The 23,632-nt window shown below is 45.3% G+C and overlaps 1 protein-coding gene across 3 annotated transcripts in view; it reads right to left on the bottom strand.

Moving 5' to 3' along the window:
- Window positions 1-327: 327 nt before the first annotated feature.
- Window positions 328-23,632, bottom strand: part of LOC138566695 (cytochrome P450 2C20-like) — a 454,294-nt gene continuing 430,989 nt past the window's right edge. For all 3 annotated transcript variants that reach the window (XM_069644280.1, XM_069644281.1, XM_069644278.1), the window contains one exon: window positions 328-716. In XM_069644280.1, the coding sequence (XP_069500381.1) occupies window positions 520-716 (197 nt within the window). In that variant the 3' untranslated portion in view covers window positions 328-519. The remainder of the gene's footprint in view (window positions 717-23,632) is intronic.

A 23,632-nucleotide genomic window follows, 5' to 3' on the forward strand; every position in this document is an offset into this window, starting at 1 on the left:
TCAAATCCCATGGCAGGGCCTAACCAGCAACTCTTTCTGTCACAGTCGGTAAATGAAGTGCCATGACATTGGGTAACTATAACATCTGTTGTTATAGCTCCTAAAAGTAGGTGGAATCCGGTATGAAGCGCTATGTTAAAACACACATTGTTCTTATTATTGAAAGGCATAGCTAATTTCGGATTACAAACACATGTACATCCCTTTCCCCTTCATTTTAGATATAGGGGGAACAGCAATTGGCCAACAGTAGCACATAGAAAACGGTGTAAGGGCAGTGTGCATTTCCAACTCGATATAATTGCTGAAAAAAGAGACAATGTTCACTCAGTTTATATTTCTTTTAATCACTATAAAAATATCACTTAGGAGAATTTGAAAACAAGCTCGAAGTGAGAGGCACATTTCACAAAGCACCTCATAAACTGGGCCTTTGATTTGAGAGAACATATATAATTGTTAACCTGACATGATTGCTTCAGCTTTTCTATCCCCCTGTCCTCCCCTTTTCTCATTTCCTCAGGCTGGCGCGTGTTGGCGCGTGACAGCTCGCAATTGGAAGGACAGGCCTTTGTTGCGAAATTCTCTCCTCATGACAGCGAGATCCAAACTAGCGGGGTCATCGACTGGCTGGAACGTGAAGTTTTGCAGGAGAACCGCGAGGAAGAGGAAAATCTCCATTCGGGCCAGGCCCTCACCCGGGCACATTCGCTTGCCTAGGGAGCAGAAAAAAGACACAGAACACGATTATGTTTTTCAGATTAGGAAACCATGGGAAAAGTTAGACATATGTCAGAGTTAAAAAAAAACAAGTAGGGAAGGCACCCAAGGAGAGAAGATGGAAACAAACCAAGGCGCACAGACTTCCAATCTTCATAAATATAGGATCTTTAAGCAATATGACACCCTGCTGGACATAAGCGTGTGTAAATAGACAGTGCACAAGGTCTGGAGCACCAGCCCTGGTATTAAAAAACAAAACAATATAAATGACGCGTGTAGCGCATCACTGAAAGGTTCTTTTTTTTCTAGCGATCAGTCAGGGGCTGCCTGAAAATCATCCCTATTGATTTTTTTTTAAAAAAACATACACAGAGTGTTGTGCCGAAGTGTGCGGACTCACAGGGTTGACATGGCAACCACGTTAACGTTGCTGAATGCAGGGATTCAGGTCCTTTCCAGAGCGAGGCAGCACTGCGCACCTACATTTGTCCAGTGTACTGCTGCGTGCTCGTGCCCCAGAAGACCCAAGGTGAGTGTATGTGTTTTGTCGTGTGTATGTTATGTACCAACCAGACATGCATAGTCGGTCACTGTAAATCACTTCTAGAGATTGCTGCCATAGATAAGTTGTGGCAGAAGCTTCAAGTATATGTTTTAAAGTAACCATTACTGTCATAGATAGGTTGCCCTATCCATGCCATTAATAAACACTTTATAACACATTCATGAAGCTGCTGCTACAACCTATCTATGGCAGTAATGGTCATGCAAGTGAGATACCACAATGTCAGAATTCCCCTCATAATAGTAAGCCAGCATTAGGAGCAGCCATGCTCAAAGGGCAGCTGAATGAGCGCATCTTGTATGCGCTCATTCAGATGCCCTTTTTCACCCCTTTGCGCACCTGGGCATATCAGGGGGCATTTAATCGCAAACGGGATTTGCTTTTAAATGCGTTGAAATTAGGGTCGCTATCCTGCTCCTGGCATTATTCTGTGGCGCAGTAAAAAAATATACCCAGACTGGCCCATCAACATAGGCCAGTCTTGCCACGTCATAACAAAATGGGTATCAAGAGTAAAGAAAACATGAATCATGATTGATGATTACTTTGATAAAGAATGCTAAGGGGGGCCTAAATGAGTGGGGAGGTGAGGGAGCCCCCCCTTAGGTACAGTTAGACCTGCAGTTCCCTAGCCAGTATCCAAAAATGGGCCATGCAAGCCAGGGGAAGCAAAACGTCCCGTGTCTTGCACAGCCCATTGGGCATGCACACTGGGGAACTTACAACTATCAAATAGAAACGTGGTTTACCTTTTGTCATGGGAATTCACCCATTCTGCCCTGCGGGATAGGAGCAACAAGTGAGATACCATTCAATGTCAGAATTCCCTCATAATGGTAAAGCAGCATTTGCTTGACAAGGCCGAGTACAATGTAGTTCAACTGGAGGAACAGAGGGGCAGCCAAGTACTCGTGGACACCAGATGCATGAAAAGCAGCACGAATAAATGAATGCTGGTGCCGGCAGATACCAACACTAGGAGAGGTACAACACGAAAGCCGGAGACGGCGGTCAGGAAAAGTAATACCTGATATTGAGAAACAAATTAGAACCTAAAGAAAAGGTGATTTTCAAGTATCCGGTTAAGAACTACGACAGTAAGCAGCCGACAAGCAAAAGGCTGCATGCTGACTAGAAGAGGCAGACACCAGTTGAGAAGCCACAGGAGAGAGTACATTAAGAAAGACCACAGCACACAGAGTTCTGTCAGAGAAGAAGCATTAGCAGTATGTGCGACTAGTTACAGACACTTGTGAATACCAAATTAGAGTTGGAGTGGTAGACCAGTTTGTTTTCCATTCCTTTCCTGAAGAAGGCCGGAGCATTAATTAGCTTGAAGGGATAACTGGCTGAAACACATGTCGACAGTCAAAGAGATATACACATTTAGTGGATTAGGTCTGAGTGTGAATGGTAGATTTATGATGTTAGTTTGTTACCCTGGAAGTGTGATTGAGGATGTGAGTGAAATCCAATGGTAGTTGTATATTAGGGAATAAACATGTATGATTTGTGTAATATGCATGTATTAGGCAGAATACTATTGGGTGTTCAATGAAGCAAATGTATCATATGTAGATATGTATATTAGGAAATGTTTTTAAGTAAATAAAAAGAAAAGATATATTCATTGTGAAAACAAATAGGAAAAGAGACATCATTTATGAGTGTTGATCACTGTCTAGCACTATTAGTCTTGGTTATAGTTCTGTTTTGTTATGTTACATTGACCTGGAGGATCAAGACATTATCAGGTACCCTTGTATAGTGTTTATGACCTATACATATGTTGCCAGTAATCCATACAAGGATTGGGTTACTTGCTGTGGCAGTATCACACTGAGATTGTGTCAGAGATGGCAGGGGGTGCATGCTTTTAGTTGCACCTTAGAGTTGTGTTGAGATAGAATTGCAATGGGGTCTGCTTGAATGAAAAAGGTGCAACGATTCTGGTCTTTTGATTGATGCAGTGAATTTGTGCTTTGCATTGTATATTGTGATGGATATATATTGCAATGTCTTGATTGCTTTGTTGATTTAAGGTTTTAGTTTAGTTTGGAAACCATAGAGTAGGGTGGAATGCTCTAAGAGATTTGAGCAATGTATTTTGATTTCGCTTAAGCAGAAAGGATAAGGCTAGACAGAGTCTCTGTGCCTTTGTGAAACGAAGGTTGATTTAAGCCCCATGCTAGGTTGGGCAGGGCTTTATGGGATGGGCATATGTTTGAAGCCCCATGATCAGAGTATTGATGTAGATTGATTTAATTACATACGATGTGACTTGTTACCTATAAAACAAATGTATTTGAATTCTTTGTGAAACTAGTGAGAATCCTGGAGGATTGTTTAAAGGTGACAAATATATTGGATATGTTGGAACAGTGTGCTGATTGAGCTATAATAAAATAGGGGAACATATATGTAAATAAAGTAATTATTTTAAACAATGTTGGTCATTCGTGACTCTGGGATACGTTGGTACAGTGAAATGCAAAGTATCAGCACTGTGTTATGTAATGCATATTGCTTCTCTGCCTGAAGGCTTTTTTGTTTTGTCAAATCTCCCTATCCTTATATATGTACAGTAGGAGCATCAGAAACTGTTGTGGACATGTTGAAGAACCTGTGAGTAAGTTATCAGGTTTGAGGGTTGTAAATTGATAAAGCTCTGACAGTGAGTTGGGAAAGGCCCCCGAATTGAAATCTTGACCATTGTAGCGAAGGGAGACGTCCTCTGTGTTCCATTTCAGTGGCTGATAGCTTCCCTGTTGCATAAGAAGAGTGCTAGACCTTTTCTCTGAGCTAGGCTGAGAGCTGGGGGGAGTGTGATGAATCAAAGGGATCTATGTGATTTTAATGAATAAATACATTAATTAATTTTGACCGAACCCAAAATAATGAAAAAATACAGATTCTTTTTGGGGGGTGGTCCTCCCAAACCCCTGGTTTCCCCATTTTTTTAACGCTCCACCCCAAGCCCCTCCCCAACAGTTTTAACTCCTTACCCCACAACCACATATTTTTCTGAAGAATATTCTGTATTTTTTTGTTGTTTTTTATTCATTAAAATTTCATTCGTTATTTTCTGTTTGTTGTAATCACTGAATACCGAATCAGAAGTGATCATCTCAAAAAGCACTGACCTGTGATCCTTCTCATTTGGCCAGGGAAAGGCAGTCACTTCTTGATCCTGAACCTGGGGGTGATATTCTGTGGGAGGATCACATGGGAGGAGGCTCAGGTCAGGAAGACTCCTCTTAATAATTTCCCAAATGATACTACAATTTTAAGAGCTTACTGTGAAGCAAACGAATTTGATCTTAAAACAACTAAGAATATTGTGGACTTCAAGTCTCATAATGCTCTTAGTATTGTGACGAGGAAGAGGAGCAAAGAGTTATTAAACCATAGTGAGCAGTTTAGTTATTCTAATGACGCGCACATGAGCTGGACCTTTAAACATTGACAGACCCTTCAGGTGCCGGTCAGTAAAAAGCAGTGGGAGCAGCAGACACAGAAAGAGAAAGCAGAAATAGAAGCCGCCGCTATATGCAGTACAGAAACCGTGGCGGAGAGCAAGGTTCCATTGAGATGCAAAGGACGCACAGTGGGAAGCAGTGTGAATCCCAGCTGTCCCGACTGAGAGATAAGCTCTCCTAGTCTTGCATTTCACTGATGTGAAGTTTTCACCGGAACGCGTGGGGAGTGTTGGAGGCTTCATTGACCGCCTGTGCAAGCATCAGAAGGCTGACCAGAACTCTCAAATGCGAAGGAAATCCAGAAGCTTGAAGAAGCAGAAGCAGCGGGTCCTGAGTAGATGCCAGGAAAGACGAATGAGTTTACCTGTCATAGGTGAACTAGAGGCATTCCATGACAGCCCGCTGCATAAAAATACATGTTTTGAATACCAAACTTTTGAATTGAAGCAAGTTGGACGCAACTCTCATATAAAGTGGAGAGGTTGAATGATTGAACATTGTAACCAGTTTTGCCAAAGCCAAGAGGGGGAAACCATTAAGCAAGGAAACTGTAATATCCCAAAAGGGAGATGTAACATCAGAGAAAACTATAACCCACACTGCCAAAGCCAAAAGGCGACAATAGTAAAAACAGGATACAATTTACCCAAAGAATGATATCTAACAAGAGGATATTGTAACCAGCATTGCCAAAGCCAAAGTAAGCTGGGTGTTAAAACAAGACCATTGGAATATAGCAATCCTAGAGCAGGATACACTGTGGGAGAGAGTTGTAAACTACATTGCCTACAAGCAATCGGTTGTGTAAGAAGAGACAAAAGACTGCAGGAGAAAGGCCCTCCTTGTAGAAAGGATCAAGGGGAGAAAAATATAACCTGCATTGCCTATGACAATGAGATCATTATTAGAAACATTGTCCTTTTGTACGATATACATGTTGAAGGAGTTGTGAATAGAAGTATTTTTAAAGTCAAGAGACAGAATTAAGTAACAGTTGCTGATGAAACCGCAACACAGAGTACAAGAAGTAATGATAGGATATGTTATCCTGAAAGGCAAGTATACCAGAAAAGGGACAAATAGTGATTAGTACTGGCAGGCGGGTGGACCAGGAAGAATATGATTTGAAGTACTAAAATGTGGTAGAAGGTTGTGGTGGAAAAGATATAAACAATTTCACTACTGTATTTTGATGAACTGTTATATAACCATCCTGACAAAAGTATTGTTTATGAACAAGAAATGTACTGTAGTATATAAGTGGTCACCCATTTGAGAAAAGGACATATACATTGACTTTCATATTTCACATGAAGAGAGAATCATTTTTGGTTTGCCAAGCAGAGAACTTTAATAATTGTCTGAAGAGTGAAGAACACTTTTTGAAGCTGGAAATCACTTTGCCAAGAGAAAGATATATTGGAACTGCTTATTCTATCTAACATAGAATTTGGATAGTGAAAGGAACTTTCCTAAACTTGATTGTTGGTTTGAAACATCCTGACTTGATCCAGGTGAAGGGGATCCAACCCTGGTAACAAAGATTTCTGTTTATAACTTTTGATGTTTAAAATGACATATTATTTTGCAAAGTGTAATCATCAAGTTATTCCTGTATGCTTTTGTTTGTGTATATTAATGTGAGAAACAGTTATCTTTGGACACTAGGTCATTTTACTTTAGCTTTGATTTATTAGGCTAGGGAAAGAGAGGTATTTTTTTCACCCTTTAGTATTTAAATAAAATGGCAACTTTTGATAAAGCCTCTACGTGTCTGCCTCACATTTCTGACCCCTCACATATGTGTCAATATTGGTATCACAATCAATTAACACAAATTGGAGAACCCTGAAATTTGAGAAACTTAGTATAAAAGCCTTCAATACCATCATTGCTACTGAAAAGAATATAGGATTTGATATTTAAAGGAACTTTAAAAGAGCTTGCATGAAGCATGAAACTACATATAAGATTCAGAAAGGACACTACCTGACATGAAGAGTTGGCGGGGTTTAAACCCCTACTAAGCGGATGTGCTTCAATTTCTTTCTACATTTCTTTTTTTTCTGCGTCTCATGTAGATATTAACTTTGATGGTTAGTTTTTAAGCAGATACCTTGATTTTGTTTTACACTTTTCAGTCAGTGGTATGTAGCTAAAAGGTTTAATTTTGTAAACCAAATGCTAAATAAATAATAAATTATTCTTTTTATAAATAATAAAGATATTTAAAGTAGTAGAGGAACATTGATACATCCTGGAGACAGAACATTGATATCCACAGATTTGGTCCCTGTTCCTCCCCCTGACTCCTACATCAGACTCCCCTCTAAGTCAGGCCATTCCTGGCGCTATGACCTAGACGTATTGGCAGGAGTAAGTGATCCTGATTATAGGGGAGATATCAAAATACTAATACAAAATAATGGGAAGAAACCCTGTCAAGTTAAAGTGAGAGAAAAAATAGCTCAAAGAATATTGGAAAAAGCTCTGTTTCCAAAACTCCAAGAAATTAAAGACAGTGACCAAACAAAGAGGAACTCAAGGTTTTGGGGAAGCAGATATAGAGCATCCTGTGGAGCCAATAATGAAACCCAATGTTGAAGAAGAGGAAGAGATTATTCATGACTGAACAAAATGACCATTTGTTAGCAGAATACCTTCTTCAGGTTATATCAGAAGATGAAGGCACAGAAAGGACTGTATTGTTTCTTTTTCTAAAATCCTTATTATATAGAGGAGATGTGGGACCGGCATTGGGTACCCCAGTTACAAATTGTAGTACCTAAAAGTCACAAATATTGGCCTGGGAATAGCTCACTCTCATTTGACAGGAGGACATTTAGAGACTGCTAAAACCCTGGCACAGATTTATGCTGATATAGAGAACTTTGTCAATACATGTGCCTCATGTCAGAAAATCAGTACTCAGATTCCTCCTCCAGTTCCCTTGCAACCTTTGCCTATTATAGATGTAAAGTCTGCAGGGGGTATCTGTACTTCAGCCCTCTTCTTTGGTTGGGAGAGAGGAACAGAGCACCCCAGTCAAGGTTCTCTATATGGTAGCTTGGCTGAGCAACCAAGGCTTGAGTTCTCAGGAGGTGATGCGGGCTGGTTCTTAAGTACAGCGAGTCCCCAAAACCCACAAAGGAAGGTCCACACACTATGTTAGGTGATAAAACAGCTTCTTTATATAAAATAAGGTTAAATATATACACTTAAATAATACACTTTTACTCAGACTATTCTGTTCAAATAATGGCAAAAATATGTATTCTCTGTGTGGTACAACACAATACTTAGATTCATTAATAATGCACCAAATGCTGACCATATTTTAAAAGCATAGCATTCATAAGCAAGGAGTAACTACATAGATCAAGGAAGAAAGGCAGGTTATTTTCAGAACATTGGCACTACACTCTCTTTAGATTGAAATAGTGATACTGTGGGAGGATCCCCCACCTGGGTAACCTGTAGAGGAAAAGTCAAGGTGTACTTTATCTTGTCTATTATAGCCCACTGCAAATAAGTTCATTAATGCTCTGCTTTTCATTTTTTAGGTTCCACTATGCCAAAGTACCTGAGATGCCACAGGAGAACAGGGTCCATGACGAATCTGGGACCCCTGGATGATTCCTGAGGCTGAAAGATGTATTCCTCGTCACAATAACTTTGGTGCCTTGGCAAGCAGAGAGGTGGAGGTTCTTGTCTTCGCTCAATGGGGCCCCTTCAGGATGGGCCCCCTTTCCAAGAAGGAGTTGCTGGGATGTTGAAGCCAAGCGAAACAGAGGAACCAGACAGTGTCGGAAAAGCAGCACTTTCGATCTTCGCAGTGTTCTCTGTTGGTGGGTCGTTACTACAGTTGTGGATCTTTCACAAAGGTGAAACTTGCTGTGGACTCCAAAAAGGTCTGGCAAAGATGATAGGAGCTTGGCAACAGGTCCAGCGGCAGAATTAGGTGTCAGGTTTCAGGATTTCACGGTTTACCAACGTTTTTTTCTTCAGTGCTGCAGCTGCAGCACAGACTTCTGGATGGCTTCTAGCAACCTGGACTTAATGCCTGGACTACGGACACTCACCAAGTCTGGACCCCCAGGATCTCTTCTTTGGTTTTTGGTGGTGGGAAACCCAACGGCAGACCTTTCTCGCAAAGTGAACTGTGATGTTCTTTGGCAGGAAAACGTTGTCAGATGTCATGTCAGGGATGTCCCTTGAAAAACTCTTAGATCAGGTGTAACTTTTGCAGCTCCAGGTGTCAAGCAGCACTATGCCAGAATACCACCTCTTCTGGACAGTTGACAGCATTCTGGCTTTCAGTGGTCACGAACACTCTTCCGGACCCTGGGCGACACAACTGGACTTCTTCAGATCAAGATGTGCAAGCACTCCTCTTCTGGACTCATGGAGACCCCTTCTCTGAATGGCAGGCACACACCCTGGCTTCCAGGGTACTTCTGATGAAGGGCAGCAGTTGCACAATGGTTCCTCATAGCTTGGGAAGAGGTTACCGATCCAGGTCCTCTCTTGATTCTGTCCTTGGGTCAGCTCAGAAGTCTTCGGATTCCTTGAAGAAATTCAGCTGCAGATTCCTTCCTCTGTCTGGGCCCAAGATTCTAGCTTCAGTTTTCAGCTTCAGCTCCAGAGCACATTGGTGAGTGAGGGGTCCCTAGATATGCACAGATGTTCCCCATTCACTCAGACTGAACCAGGCGCAGGCAGCCAATCATTCATGAGGGCATTCATGCAGGCATGTAGCCAATCAGGCTCACAGGCATTCAGACCATTCACCCAAGCCAGACACCCATAAAAAAGACCTTGAGCGAATGGGGAACAGATGCGTATATCTGGGGACACCTCACTTACCAATTTGTTCAGAAGCTGATCTTGTTCAGAAGCTGAAGTCGGAGCTGAAGCAAGAAGGAGCTGTTCCTTGAAACCCAGCTGGAGGAAACGTCTGCTGCTGCATTTTCGTCATCTAATCAAAAAGCGGCTGTGTTATTCCAAGGACTGATCCAGAGAGGACCTGAAAAGAAGTCCTCTCCCCGAGCTATGAGGCACCATTGTGCAAACTGCTACTCTTCACCGAAGTACTCTGGAAGCCAATCCTGTGTGCCTCACGTCCGGAGAAGGGGCCTTTGTGAGTCCTGAAGAGGAATCCCCGGACATCGCCTGCCGTGCACTGGTCCGGGCTGCCAGGCCCCCTGCTCCTGACATCTGTCGCTGTAAGTTCATCCTCATTATACTTCCCCAGGGCATCCCCTAGGCTTGCTCTGGACTTAACAGCTCGGCGTTCGTTCTTGCACTGCGGCGGTTGGCACCCAGCAGGCCCCCCCTTCCCCTGAAACAGCACTGTGCTTGACAGCTGTCATCGGGTCACCGAGGTGTACTGGTCTGAGCGCAGGGCACCTCTGCTCCTAACATCTATTGCAGTGAAGTGAACCCGCGTTCCTCACCTCCAGCGGCTCACCTCTTTACCCGCACAAGACCTGACAGCATGGCTTCCGTGTTCGCCTGGGCCGTTGGGCGCCCCCGCTCCTGATATCTATCCCAGGGATGTGTACCCACGTCCCTCACCTCCAGTGACTCTCCTCTTCACCCGCACTGGATCTGTCTGCGGCATTTGCACAAGAGCTGCGGCGGTTGGCACCCAGCTAGCCCCCACTACCCAAGCCTGCACCGTGCACTGACCTGACAATTGTGCCTCCCCGGCATTTCTTCAACTGACCCATCCGCCTGTGGCTCCTCGGCATGTGCTCTCTGCCCCTGTCCTTGTTGCGTGTTGTGTTGTTCACCCCAGTCCTGCATCCAGCTACGTTGGGCCCGCCATGGCTGATGCTGTGCACATTAGTCCAGCATTCTACCATGTGGGGCCCTACCACCGGCTGTTGCTGAACTCCTCGCCTGCTGCGCTGCATCTGTATCTCCGAGGACTCCACCTCTCACCCTCCTGTTGTGCAGTTCTCTGGTGCTCTCCGGCTCCTCCTCCCGCCCTGTGCCCAGTAGCAGACTCACGTCACTTCCACCTACAACCCCATGGTCTCTCCTCCAGTTGCCTCCTGATGACGTTTCACTTTCCGGATCATCTGCACGGACTACATTGATCATCCCTGCAAGTCATCTTACAAAGCAGCAGGCAGAAACAATCTGGCTCAGGATCTCTTCATCTGTTGCTTGAGCACCTCTGCTACCTGACTGCACCTAACTGCACCTCCCTGGACTCTCCTCCAGTGGCCTCCTGATGTCGCCTCACTTTCCTCACTTTGCTTGTGCCACTTTGCCACCTAACTGCACCTCAGTGGACTCTCCTCCAGTGGCCTCCTGACATTGCCTCACTCTCCAGATCATCTGCACGGACTGCATTTGTACCTCTGCGCATCAACTCTCGACGCAACGCCATACCACCTGCTTCTCCCTATCTGCTCCACCAACAGCTCCATCGCGTCCTCATCTCCCTCACCTCACTATCCTAACCTCCTCATCACCAACTGACTTGTCAGCTCCCCTGCACCCCTCTTGTCACAAACTCCTGCCAACACCATCCCTGTCCCTCCTGTCTGGACCCATTTGGTCTCTATCTCCCACTCTCCCCCACTCCCTCTACTTCCCCCCTCCTCGCACTATCCCTCAAATCCTCCTTTACTCTCCTCAGTGTCCTTACGGCTAGTGACACCCCTCTTATCTCCTCAATCGAAGCTTCCACCCTGCCATCCCTACTTCATACTCATTCTCCCCTACCACGTCTATATCTACTCCTATTGCTCCTTCAAGCATGCATGACCCTACTTACCACTTCCCTCTACTTTCTTATCCTTTGCTCTCTCATCCCTCCACCTACTACACCTCCTGGCCCTTTCTCAAATCCCTCTGTCTCATCATTATGACCCTCTCCACACTCCTCTACCCATCCCAACACCCTTCTACCCTATTTCGCCATCCAAACCTCATCTATCCCCCCATCATTGAACCCTCTAGCATCATCAACATCGCCCTCTGGAATGCAAGATCCCTCTGTAACAAGACTGTCGCTGTTCTGGACCTGTTTCTTGTTTGTTTGTTTGTTTGTTTTATTTCTAATGCGCTCCAGACCCATAGGTAGAAGGGCGCAGCAGGTAGGATGGCTTACATCGTTACAGATTATACAGGATACAGTGAAAGTTATACATATTATACAAGATACAGTAATGGATATTATAGATATTATGCGAGTTATACAAATTATACAGGATACAGTAATAGTATACAAATGTGCAGGACCATCGTCGTGCAAGTCGATGAGTTCCATAGAGGATGGTACGCATAATGTCGTAAGACAGAGGAGAGGTCGAAATGTCATAAGACATGTCGTAAGACAGAGGAGAGGGACCAGTGTCATGTCTGAGAATACTATAAACCTGTGTCTAGTGGTCGTTGGAGATAAGATATTGTATGGCATTCCTTCTGAATAGTGGGTATGGCTGATCTGCTCTTAGATTGTTAGGTAATAGATTCCAGGTTTTGGCCGCCTTCACAGGGAAACTATTCCCACCGACCGTGGTTAGTTTAAATCTAGGTACTACCAGACAGTTAGTATTAGTAGCTCTCATTGGTCTGATGGAGGTTTTTTTTGTATTTTGTTCGTGAGGTAGCTTGGGGCAGCGTTGTTAAGAGCTTTGTGTGTCAAGGAGATCATTTTTAATTGAATTTTGTGGTTTGTAGATAGCCATTTGTGTTGACGTCTAATGGTGGAAATGTGTGCAAAGCATTGTTTTGGAGTGTTTGTAGTTTCTGGATGGTTGATTAGTTGGCGCCACTGTAAAGGGCATTACAGTAGTCGATCCTGGAGAGGATGAGTGCTCTAGCCAAGATCATGCAACTGTTGTTAGAGAGGAAAGGCTTGCCTGCTCTTATTAGTTTGCAGGTGTAGGCGGTGGTGGAAGCCAAGGATTTAAGTTGTTTATCGAATGATAATGTGGAATCCAAGTAGAAACCGAGGGTTTTTACTTCCTTGGAGACCCTGAGAAGGTTTCCATCAATATTGAAGGAAGAGAATTCCTGACTTAATTTTTTGGTGTTCTTATGTGTTCCCAGGATTATCAACTCGGTCTTGTCGTCGTTCAAGCACAGGCCATGTGTGGCCATCCATGCTTGAACAATGAGATATACCCTGTTCACAAATTCCGAGTCCTTCCTATGATCCCCAGAAAGCGGGAGGAGAATCTGTGTATCATCTGCATAGTTAGTGTAGGTGATACCCAGAAGGTCCAGATCATCGAACAAGGGTTTGGTGAAGATATTGTATAGGGTAGGCGAGACACAGGAACCCTGGGGAACGACACATGATATCGGGGTTGGGTCAGCTGCGGCCGAAGGGGAAAATACTCTCATAGTTCTTTCGCTTAGGAAAGATCTATGACTAAATCTTCAATTCCTATGTATTACTGAAACCTGGATCCCTCCTTCAACTCTACAGTACCCACTTCTGTCACTTCCTCCTCCTCCTCCTTTACTCATGTCTCCCACCCTTCTGGCCGTGGAGGCGGCATTGGTTTTCTCTTTCACCCTAAATGCCAGTCAACCCGCTGTCCAACTTCTCTCCCTGTCTTCCCCTCTTTTGAATACTTATAGAAATCCTTCTCCTCCCCCCACGCTATATCCTTTCTAATTATTTACCGTCCACCTGGCCCCCTCGCCTCCTTCTATGATGACCTTGACCACCTCCTTTCCCTCATCTGACCCACCCCTCACCCCTACTGTACTTGGTGACTTTAACCTTCAGCTCCCCACCTCTCTACCAAACCTCTCCTCTTTTTTCTATTCTTGACTCCTACCTTCTCACCCCCGATCTTATCTTTGTCTCTTCTCCTCCTCCCGCATCTCCACCCTCCTCAACTATCTTTCTGACCATTCTTTACTGTCATTCTCCCTCACTCCCCCTGCCTATCTGCCCCTCCCCCCTCTTCCTCCATCTCTTTCTCTCGACGGGACCTCCGCGCCTTTAACCACTTCTATGACACCTGTACCTCCTCCCTCCGCCCTCTCCCTCACTTTTCTTCTCTCTCTGCCAATAAAGCTTTATCAACTCTATCCTCCTCCCTCTCCTCTAGTCTTGATCAACTACACCCTCTCTCCCCCTTCTGCCCCTTCCGCAAACCCGCCTATCCCTGGCTTTCCCCCCTCACCTTCTGTCCATGCGCTGTTTTCTCTGAAGCCTTGAAAAACGTTGGCTTAAACACTGCTTACCTGCACTCAAGCATCCTACTTCTCTTACCACTCTCTTTATGACTTCTGCCTTAGCTCAGCCAAATGTTCCTTCCTCTCTAACCTTCTCCACTCTCAATCTTCTCACCACCGACGAATCTTCCAAACTTTAACTCGTCTTCTCTCCCCTTCTCTCCCCTCACACTCCTGACCATTCTTCTACCTCTTCTCTTTCACCCTCCGACTTTGCTGACTTCTTCTCCTCTAAGATACTCTCCCTATGCCAAAACATTCTAAACTCCCCCTCTTACTCTCCTTCTTCCCCATCTCATACCACCCCATCCTCCTACATGTCTAACTTCTCCCCTGTCACTCACTCTGATGTTTCCCTCTTCCTGTCCAAAACTCACCGTATTGCTGCCCCCTCTGATCCTCTCCCCACCCCTCTGATTCCCAAAATCTATCCTCTCCTCATACCTTACCTCACCTCTTTCTTCAACATCTGTCTCACCACTGCTACCTTTCCATCAGCTTTCAAACATGCTACTATCATCCCTATCCTGAAAAAACCCACTGCTAACCCCATCCTGGCTTCTAACTTTCATCCCATCTCTCTTCTACCATTCCTCTCTAAACTCCTGGAATGCCTAGTCTACTTCCAACTCTCAGCATTTGTCTCCAACCTCTCTCTTCTCCCCCCTACTCATTCTGGATTTTGCCCCAAACATTCCACTGAAACTGCTCCCACCTTCGTTCTCAACTCCCTCCTCACTGCTCGCTACTCCAAGCAATCTTCTGTTCTCATTCTCCTAGACCTCTCTGCCGCCTTTAACACCGTTGATCACCCCTTACTCCTCGATACTCTTTCCTCCTTTGGTCTCAAATGCTCTATCCTCAACTGGTTCTCCTCCTACCTTTCAAACTGCTCCTTTGCAGTCTCTTGGTGTGGCCGCTCCTCCCCAACCCACTCCCTTGACTTTTGTGTTCCCCAAGGCTCTGTGCTTGGCCCTTTTCTCTTCTCACTTTACACCTCCTTTCTCGCCCCAATAATCTCTTCCTTTGGTATCTCTTACCATTTCTACATCGATGACACCCAGCTTTTCCTCTCCTTCTCCTCCTTCACTCCTGACATCCACCTCAAACTCTCTTCCTGTCTCACTGCTATCAAAAACTGGATGTCCTCCCTCTTTCTCACTCTAAACACTGACAAAACCAAAATCTTATTCCTTCCTGCCAACACCCTTCCTCCTCCCTCTCCCCCTCCTTTTCTCTTTTCCCCCTGCTCATATCCCCATTTCTGCCTTTGCCTGCAATCTAGGCCTCCACTTCGACTCCAACCTCTCCTTCACTCACCATATCTCTCTTGCCTCCTGAGCCTGTCGCTACCACCTCTACAATGTTTGCAAAATCCGATCCTCTCTCAGCTTCCACACCCATCAAACTCTTAATTTCTTCCCTTATCGTTTCTCATCTATTCTACTGTTCTGATCTCCTTTTTGGCCTCCCTGCCTCTCATCTTGCCACCCTCAAATCCCTCTACTACTCTGCAATCCACACCCTCTGCTCCCTCTCTCCTCATAACTCCATCTCCTCTTTGCTTTCCTCGCTTGGTTGGCTTTCCTTTCACTCTCAATTTAAATTAAACTTCCTCTGTCTTGTTTTTAAATCTCTTCATGATCTTGCCCCTCCCTAACTTTCCTCCTCCCTCTCTTTCTACACTCTGTCCCGCCCCCTCCGTTCTGCTGACCACTTCCTTCTCATCGTTCCACCCTCACCTTGTGCCCCTTCTCGCTTCCAATCCTCACAGCTCCTTGCCCCTCTACATTGGAACTCTCTACCTCTTCCCATCCGCTCCATCTCCTCTTACTCTTCTTTCCGCTCCTCCTTAAAATCCCACCTTCTTCATCTCCCCTCCTGACAGCTCCTTACTACTTCCCTCTTACTTTTCCCCAACCCAGGTTTTCAATCTACTGATCACAGCAAATTGTTCTGCATACTGTTGTTGATTGTTTGACTCAAGTCCGGTACTTATTGCTTCTAATGAATTCTTGTTGTTTTGATATAAAGTGCTTTGGTCTAAAGCACCATGTAAAATGTTATAAATACAAATAAAAATACAATCTTGAGTCAAAGAAGTCCATTCATGTCGCCCAGGGTCCGGAGGTGCATTTCACGACTGATGGAAGCCATTGCTGTTAAACGCCCAGAAGAGGGGGTTGGGGTACTCTGGCATAGTGCTGCTGCACACCCAGAGCTGCAAAAGTTCCAAACTGCCTAAGAACATTTCAAGGGACATTCTTGCCATCATCATTGACCACTTTTTCCAACGGGATAGAGTCCAGAGTCACTGAGGGCAGTGGAAGGTCCGCCAGTAGGTTTCCCACCACCTGAAGCTAATGAAGACATACCGAGGGTCCAGACTTGGTGAAGGTCTGAGGTCCACTCCAATGGTCAAGTCCAAGTCACCAGAAGCCATCCAGACATCTGTGGTGTGGCTGCAGTACCGAAAAACAGAAAATCAGAAAACAGCAATATCCCGAAACCCGACACCAAAAGGGACCTATGCACCCATCACCACCAGCAGTCATCAAAGGGTCCCAGGGGCCTTACTCTCATCTGCCAAGCCTTTAAGGAGCCCACAGCAAGTTTCATCTTCACAGGACTTCTACACTCTGAGAAATCATCGAGCAACGAAGAGCACCGCGAAGAGCAAAACGGATGTACTTCAGAAAGACTTTGGATCCATTTTTCTTCTTGGACTCAGCATCCCAGTGGCTCCTTCTTCCTAAGTAGATCCATCCTCGGAGGCAATCATCTAGTGAAACCGAGAAACTCTGCCACTTGGCCTGCCAAAGTACCAAAGATACTGTGACGCGGAAGAGCATCTTCTAACCTCATGAGTTGTCCAGGAGTCCCAGATTCGTCTTGGATCCTGTTCTCCCGTGGCCTCTCGGGTACTTTGGGGTGGAAGAACCTTTTAAAAGAAGGCAAAAGATCATTGAACATTTATGGACAGGGCTGTAAAAGACAAGATAAGTTACTCCCTTACTTTTCCCTTACAGGTTGGCCAGGTGGGGGGATATTTACACAGAATTGTATATCTAGTCTAAAGAAAGCATTCTGCCCTATTTGAACCACTTTTCCTGCACTAAGGGAACAGGCATTTATACTGAGTTGAACTAGGAAGTGTATTTTTTACACAATTGGAGCATTTAGATATGTCTTAACTTGATACAGATTGAGGTAGATCCTGCTTGAACTACATTTCCTGCACCAAGGGAATGAGCATCTACACTGTGCGAAACTAGGAAGTGTATCTTCTACATAATTGGAGCATTTAGATGTGTCTTCATTCGATACAAATTGAGATTTAAAATATACCTTGAACGGTAGGACGCAGGCCACGGTTCATTCAAACACAAATAATGGTCACTGAAATTTGCAAGACAAGATGGTCTTTTATATGTATAGTTGTCGGATATATCTGTTATATCCTCTTCTACTTGTGAAGAGTCTGATTCCCTGTCCTCCCCTTCCTCCTCACCTCTGATTTTCCGATGTAATGCAAGCTTCGGGTTATCCTGGGTTCGAGTCTTTCCCTTTTCTTTTTGCAGATAAGGACGACCGTGAAAGGACGCCACAGTGACACCCAATGGGTGAACTGTGGCTACCCTCCTCAGCCGTTAAACAGTGGGGAAAAAGCCAGAGGCATAAAAACAACCCAGAAAGGTATGTTTCAGCTGAAGAGATGAGTGGATGAGGAATATCCAGAGATGGTTGACTTGGGTGTAGAACCAGTAGTAGAAAGTCTGAGTACCACGGGTTAAGTGTTCGGGTAGTAACAATACAGTACAGGAAAAGGCAGGCGATCCGTTAGGCAGGCAGGAGTCGATACACAGGAGTACAAGAAAACGCCAATGGGGATGAGGCAAGGCAGTCCGTTGAACAGAAGGAGGTCGATACTCGGAATGGCAAGGCTAAAGGTAAAGGCGGAGAGGAAAGGAATGAAAGCAAGCAAGACTGAGGGAAAATAACACAAGACGGGAGGAAGGGACTGGAGGAAGATGGGAGCGGAAAGTAGAAGGAGGAGGGTCGAGGAAACGGAGGCGAGAGGATAAGCTGGAAATACAGAGAGGAAGGATGGGGAGGAAGGAGACGGTAAAGAGAACAAAACACTGAGGAGCGAAGTGCAAGGAGTACGGCAGCGCAGGCGATCAGGAAAACTGTTTGTTGCAACGCATCTGACACCGGAAGTGAGTGGCTTAAGTACCGGCATCGGAATGCGTAGAAAAAAAGACTAGACTCGTACTCTGCGCTTCGTTGTACGTGAAGGAACCAGCAATGGAGGACGCAGCTTCCATTTAGCCCAAAGCCGCCAGGTTCCCTGAGGTGTTACAGTATGCCCCCTCCTAAGGTCCACTCCTCCTGGCTTGCTCGGATTACTACGGTGGAACTTGTACAACAGTAGGGGGGTATTCACATGAGATCTAGGTTCCCAGGTGTTTTCTGAAGTAGGGTATCCCTTCCAGCGAATTAGGTACTCTAAGCGTCCTCTATGATACCGGGAGTCACATATCTGGGCCACCTCATAGACATCTTTAGAAGGGTCTTTAGGTACTGAGTTGTTGCTTGTTTTACGGATCCATCTATCTTCAAAAAAGGACTTTAGTTGAGAAGTGTGAAACACCGGATGAACTCGGCGTAAACTATAGTAGCTGTAGCTGTAGACGAAAGGCCACAGTGTTTATGACTCGAGTGATCTTGTATGGTCCAATATATCTAGGGGACAGTTTTGAGGGACGTACCCAACGTGGTAGGAATTTGGTCGACAGGAGTACCTTAGAACCAACACCCCATTCCGGAACTGGTCTGCGGTGTTTATCCGCTTGGGTCCTGTTTCTTTCTTGGGCCTCCTTCAATCCCAGCCTAGCTTTGTTATGTGCCTCCCGGATAGTTGTCAAAGAGGCTTCGGCCGAAGGAACTGAGCTCTCTATGTGAACTAATGGAAGTAGGGTGCGGGATGGTAACCATATGTACAGAAAAAGGGGCTAATCCCAAGGGCAGAGTGTTTGGCGTGATTGTAAGAAAATTCTGCCATCGGGAGTAACTGGACCCAATTGTCTTGCTGCTGGTTAATGAAACACCGGAGATACTGCTCTAATGTACCATTGAGGCGTTCCATCTGTCCGTTGGATTGTGGATGGAATCCCGAGGTGAGAGCTCTCTCTATACCCAAGCCTTTACAGAGAGCGGACCAGAAATGGGATGTGTACTGGCTGCGTCGGTCTGAAATTATCTTAGTAGGTAGACCGTGTAACTTGAATATGTCTTTCAAGAAGATTTCTGCCATACAGGAGGCAGAAGGTACTCTGGGTAAGGGTGAGAAATGCGCCAACTTTGTGAAAGAATCAATCACCACCATAATACAGGTACAACCTTGCGACTCTGGTAAATCAACGATGAAATCAGTAGATACAGTGGGCCAAGGTCCAGGAGGAATGGCACAGGGTTCCAACAATCCCAGAGGTCGTTGCGTGGTGGATTTGTTCCGAAGGCAGGTGGTACAAGACTGGACATATTGTTTGGTATCTTCCCTCAAGTTGGGCCAAAAGAAGTGTTGTACTAGAAAATCCCGAGTACAACGAATACCACGATGTCTGGCAAACTTGGAGTCATGACACCAGGATAGCGCGGTCTTTCTTAAAGCTGGCGTGGGTAAGTACAATTTGTCGTTTACGAGATAAAGTCCGTCTTTAACGACGTACTCCGTCAGGTTGTCATGCATTTCATCCTCGAATCTTCCTCCTGAATCGTCCTTGACTCATTGTAAAAAGGTAGAAATAACTCCAATTCTTTGGGACCTAGAAAACATCAACTCCGTCGTGGATTCCGATTCAGACAGATAGTCACTGCGCCGGGACAGGGCATCAGCTACCAGGTTTTGTTCGCCTGGGATATAGGTGATCTCGAAGTCAAACTGGGCGAAGAAATGTGCCCATCTCGCCTGCCTGGTATTATAGCACTCAAATTGACGTAATACTTGAAGATTTTTGTGATCCGTGCGAAGGGTAAAAGGATGTTCCCCACCTTGGAGGAGGTGGCGCCATTCAGCACAGGCTAATTTCATGGCGAGTAACTCTCGCTCTATAACAGAGTAGTTACGTTGGCTGATGTTCAGGGTTTTGGAAAAATAGGACACCGGGTGTTCCTTACCATGGTGTTCTTGTACTAAGACCGCTCCTACAGCGGCTGAAGAGGCGTCAGTTTCCACGATGAAAGGGCTGTGCTGACCGGGTTGTCTTAAGACAGGAGCCGAACAAAAGGTCTGTTTTAGCTGTTGAAAACTCTTCTCCGCCTGGGGAGACCATTGAAACGGAGAGGAGGACTTCTTAAGAAGAGTGGTCATAGGAAGTACCTGTTGGGAGAAATTTGGGATGAATTTTCGATAGAAGTTAGAAAGGCCAAGGAATTTCTGGATGTCCTTAACCGTCTTAGGAGACGGCCAGTCAAGGATGGAATTGACCTTTTGAGGGTCCATGGCAATGCCCTCAGAGGAAAGGATGTAAACTAAGTAGGAAATGGACTTAGCCGAAAAGACACATTTTTCAAGTTTGACAGAGAGATGATTTTCTTGTAATCTGTGAAATACTTCCAGGACATGGGTAAAATGTTCTTCTTGAGTGCGAGAGAAGACAAGGATATCATCTAAATAGATGATTACTGAGTGACCCAAGAGATCAGAAAAGAGTCTGTCCATGAAGCGTTGGAAAATGGAAGGAGCATTGACAAGGCCAAATGGCATTACTTGATATTCATAAAGTCCAAAGGGGGTCCTAAACGCAGTCTTCCAATCATCCCCAGATTGGATACGAAGCAGATGGTAAGCATTCCGTAGATCTAGTTTTGTAAATATTGTGGCCGACTGAACGGCGTGAATGATTTCTGAAATGAGAGGCATGGGATACATGTCCTTTCTGGGTACCTTGTTTAGCCCCCTGTAATCGATACACGGGCGCAGTTCCAGTGTGTCTTTCTTGGGGATGAAGAATAAGGAGGCCCCTGCAGGAGATCTAGAAGGCCTAATCAAGTCATTGGCCAGATTCTTATCTAGGTATTCTGGCAGATATCTTCTTTCTTGAAGTGTCAAAGAAAACATCCGACAAAAGGGGACCAAGGCCCCAGGATGTAGATCGATCCTGCAATCTTCAGGTCTATGAGGAGGAAGCTCAAGAGGTATCTTCTCTGTCACTACATCAGTGTATTCTTTGAGAAAGGAGGGTAAACAATGTATTGTCTGAGATTCTATACCACTGGCTGTTTGTATTGCTGTAAAGGTAGGTTTGGGCAGACAGTTCTTCTTACAGTAGGTTGAGTGAAAGCTTAAAAGGTTTCTGGTCCAATCTATAGAAGGGTTGTGTCGACGAAGCCAACTTATGCCCAGGATGAGAGGGAAGTGAGCTGCTCGGATAATGTCAAAGGATAAACGTTCAGAATGTTCCATGATGCACACGGTGAGGATCTCTGTGGAATGAGTGATCAGGCCTGAGCTTAAAGGTTCTCCGTCGACACTAGGGTTGTAACGGTAAACCGGTATACCGGTATGAACACCGTGAACAAGTTAACTATCATTAAATTACCGTTATCTTGTTTGTCACGGTATACCGATATCGTGTTTGTAGAGCACGTGTGCAGTGCACTTTACAATATGCAAACAGGGCTGTGGAGGCACTGGCTTCTGTTTGCAGTCAGTGAGCCTGGGACTGGAGGAGGATTTTGCCCGGGGGCACTGGCTTCTGTTTGCATCCAGGAGCCTGGGCCTGGAGGAGAAGTTTGCCCGGGGGCACTGGCTTCTGTCTGCAGTCCGTACGCCAGGGAATGGAGGAGGAGTTTGCAAGTGCAATATAAATAAACAGCGCCTTCTCCTGAGCCAAATAGGCTGCATTCAAGCACTGGCAGTTTTCCGTGGCTATGCAGGTCTGCAGGCATGGGGGTGAGGTGGACTGGGGCCAGTACTGAGGGGTTAGGTAGGCATTACAAGACGAGGCCTGACGAGGACTGCCAGAGGTGGAAGAGGCAAATAGTTAAAGTGTGGATTAATAGGGAGATGAGACCTCGGGTAGGCTTTGTGGAAAGTACAGGTAGGTCGGGTGGTACAGATTGGCAGTGCAAAATTATACAAGTGGGTGGGTGTAATTATACGACAGTGAGGTGAAACGGAGGGGCAGCCATGAGGTAAAGTAAAGGTATGAGTGTATAGGGTCTGTGGTCAAGGAAGGTATCCCACCTTTTGCTGTAGCGAGGATGTGGGGGGCAGTCCTTTGAGACACAGTGAGATTTTACAGCCACTGTTTTTAAATCGGGCAGGTGTCAGAAAAAAGCATAGGGGAGCACAGAGCCTAGCATTAAGATTTACCTGAGGGGGGTGAGTAAGAGATCAGCAGACTTTTGCTATGGCGTGGGAGGGTGCGTGGGAGCCTCTAACTCCAGCATTAAACCTGGTTGGGTGTGACTGTGAAACCTGCAGCCCTAGCCTACGGTGAGCATCGGTGGTTAAATGCAGGCTTTACCTGAATGGGCTGGGGTGGGGGTCTTCTGACCTTAACCTGATGACAGAACTGCCTGCAACCTTGAAACCGTATGGGGATGGGAATGGGGGGAGGGCGTATAGGTCTTTACCTGACAAACAGCTGCAGACTGGGCAGGGGGCATGCAACCTAGTGCGTGTTTGTAGGGTGAGCTTGACGAGCTACTAGTTGCTGTATTAAAAGATGGGGGCCGTAGAAGGGGGGGGGTTTGGAGGCAGCAAGGTACTGCGAGGTCAGGTGCTCAGGTTGCAAACACATTTCTTTTATCAGTGGCATGATGGAACGTTTCCAACTCAAAGAGCTCGCAAAGCACCCGTTACTTTGCAGATCTGTGATAGTTAAAGTGAGCAACACAAAGCACCCATTTAAAGCCATCTTGAAATGCAAAAAAATAAAGTTGCTTTATGTCACTCACTCATTAATTGTTCTCAACATCACAATGAATAACAACGAGCCGCAGGTTTGTTGCAAGGAATCTCCATACCCATCTGAGTTTATTACATGTCTGAAAGTACACAGTTGGCTTAAATAGATTTTTCACTTTGATTGACATCTTGCATTCTGGGACTTATAGTTTACCGTTCGGGATGTAGAAATTAAAGCCACAATGATATTCATGTGGCTTTATTATGCAATTGCAATTTGCATTTTTTGTAAGTAAACCTATTATTACTATAGGCCTTGAAATCCAAATTATTTTTACTGAGTAAAGCTTGGAAAGTAGATATATGGTCAAATTTGAAGAATGGATTAAAATCCCTGCTTCACTCACTGTTCAGCCAAAGTTTGTGATCCTGGTCTGACCCTCGGGCCCTCCCACCCTCGCCATCTGTCCGGCCATCGCACTCCCTCCTTTTTGGATGCAGCCAGAGTACCACGCGTTCCTTTTTTCACTTCCACCACTGCCTAACTGGCAATTTCATGTACATGGAGCTTCCTATGGGCAGCTTGTTGCAAAAGTGCCCAGGTGCTTCCTGATAACATTTTAACCTTCTAAAATAAAATAAATGCTCATGTTGTATTGCCCTTTATATACAACAAAACGTGGGGCTTGCAGCAGCCCTCTCCAGTCCACTGACTCCAGCCCTGTGCCACTCGCC

Source organism: Ambystoma mexicanum, chromosome 2p (assembly GCF_040938575.1).
Source record: "Ambystoma mexicanum isolate Mex_15411 chromosome 2p, UKY_AmexF1_1, whole genome shotgun sequence".
Taxonomy (NCBI): Eukaryota; Metazoa; Chordata; class Amphibia; order Caudata; family Ambystomatidae; genus Ambystoma; species Ambystoma mexicanum.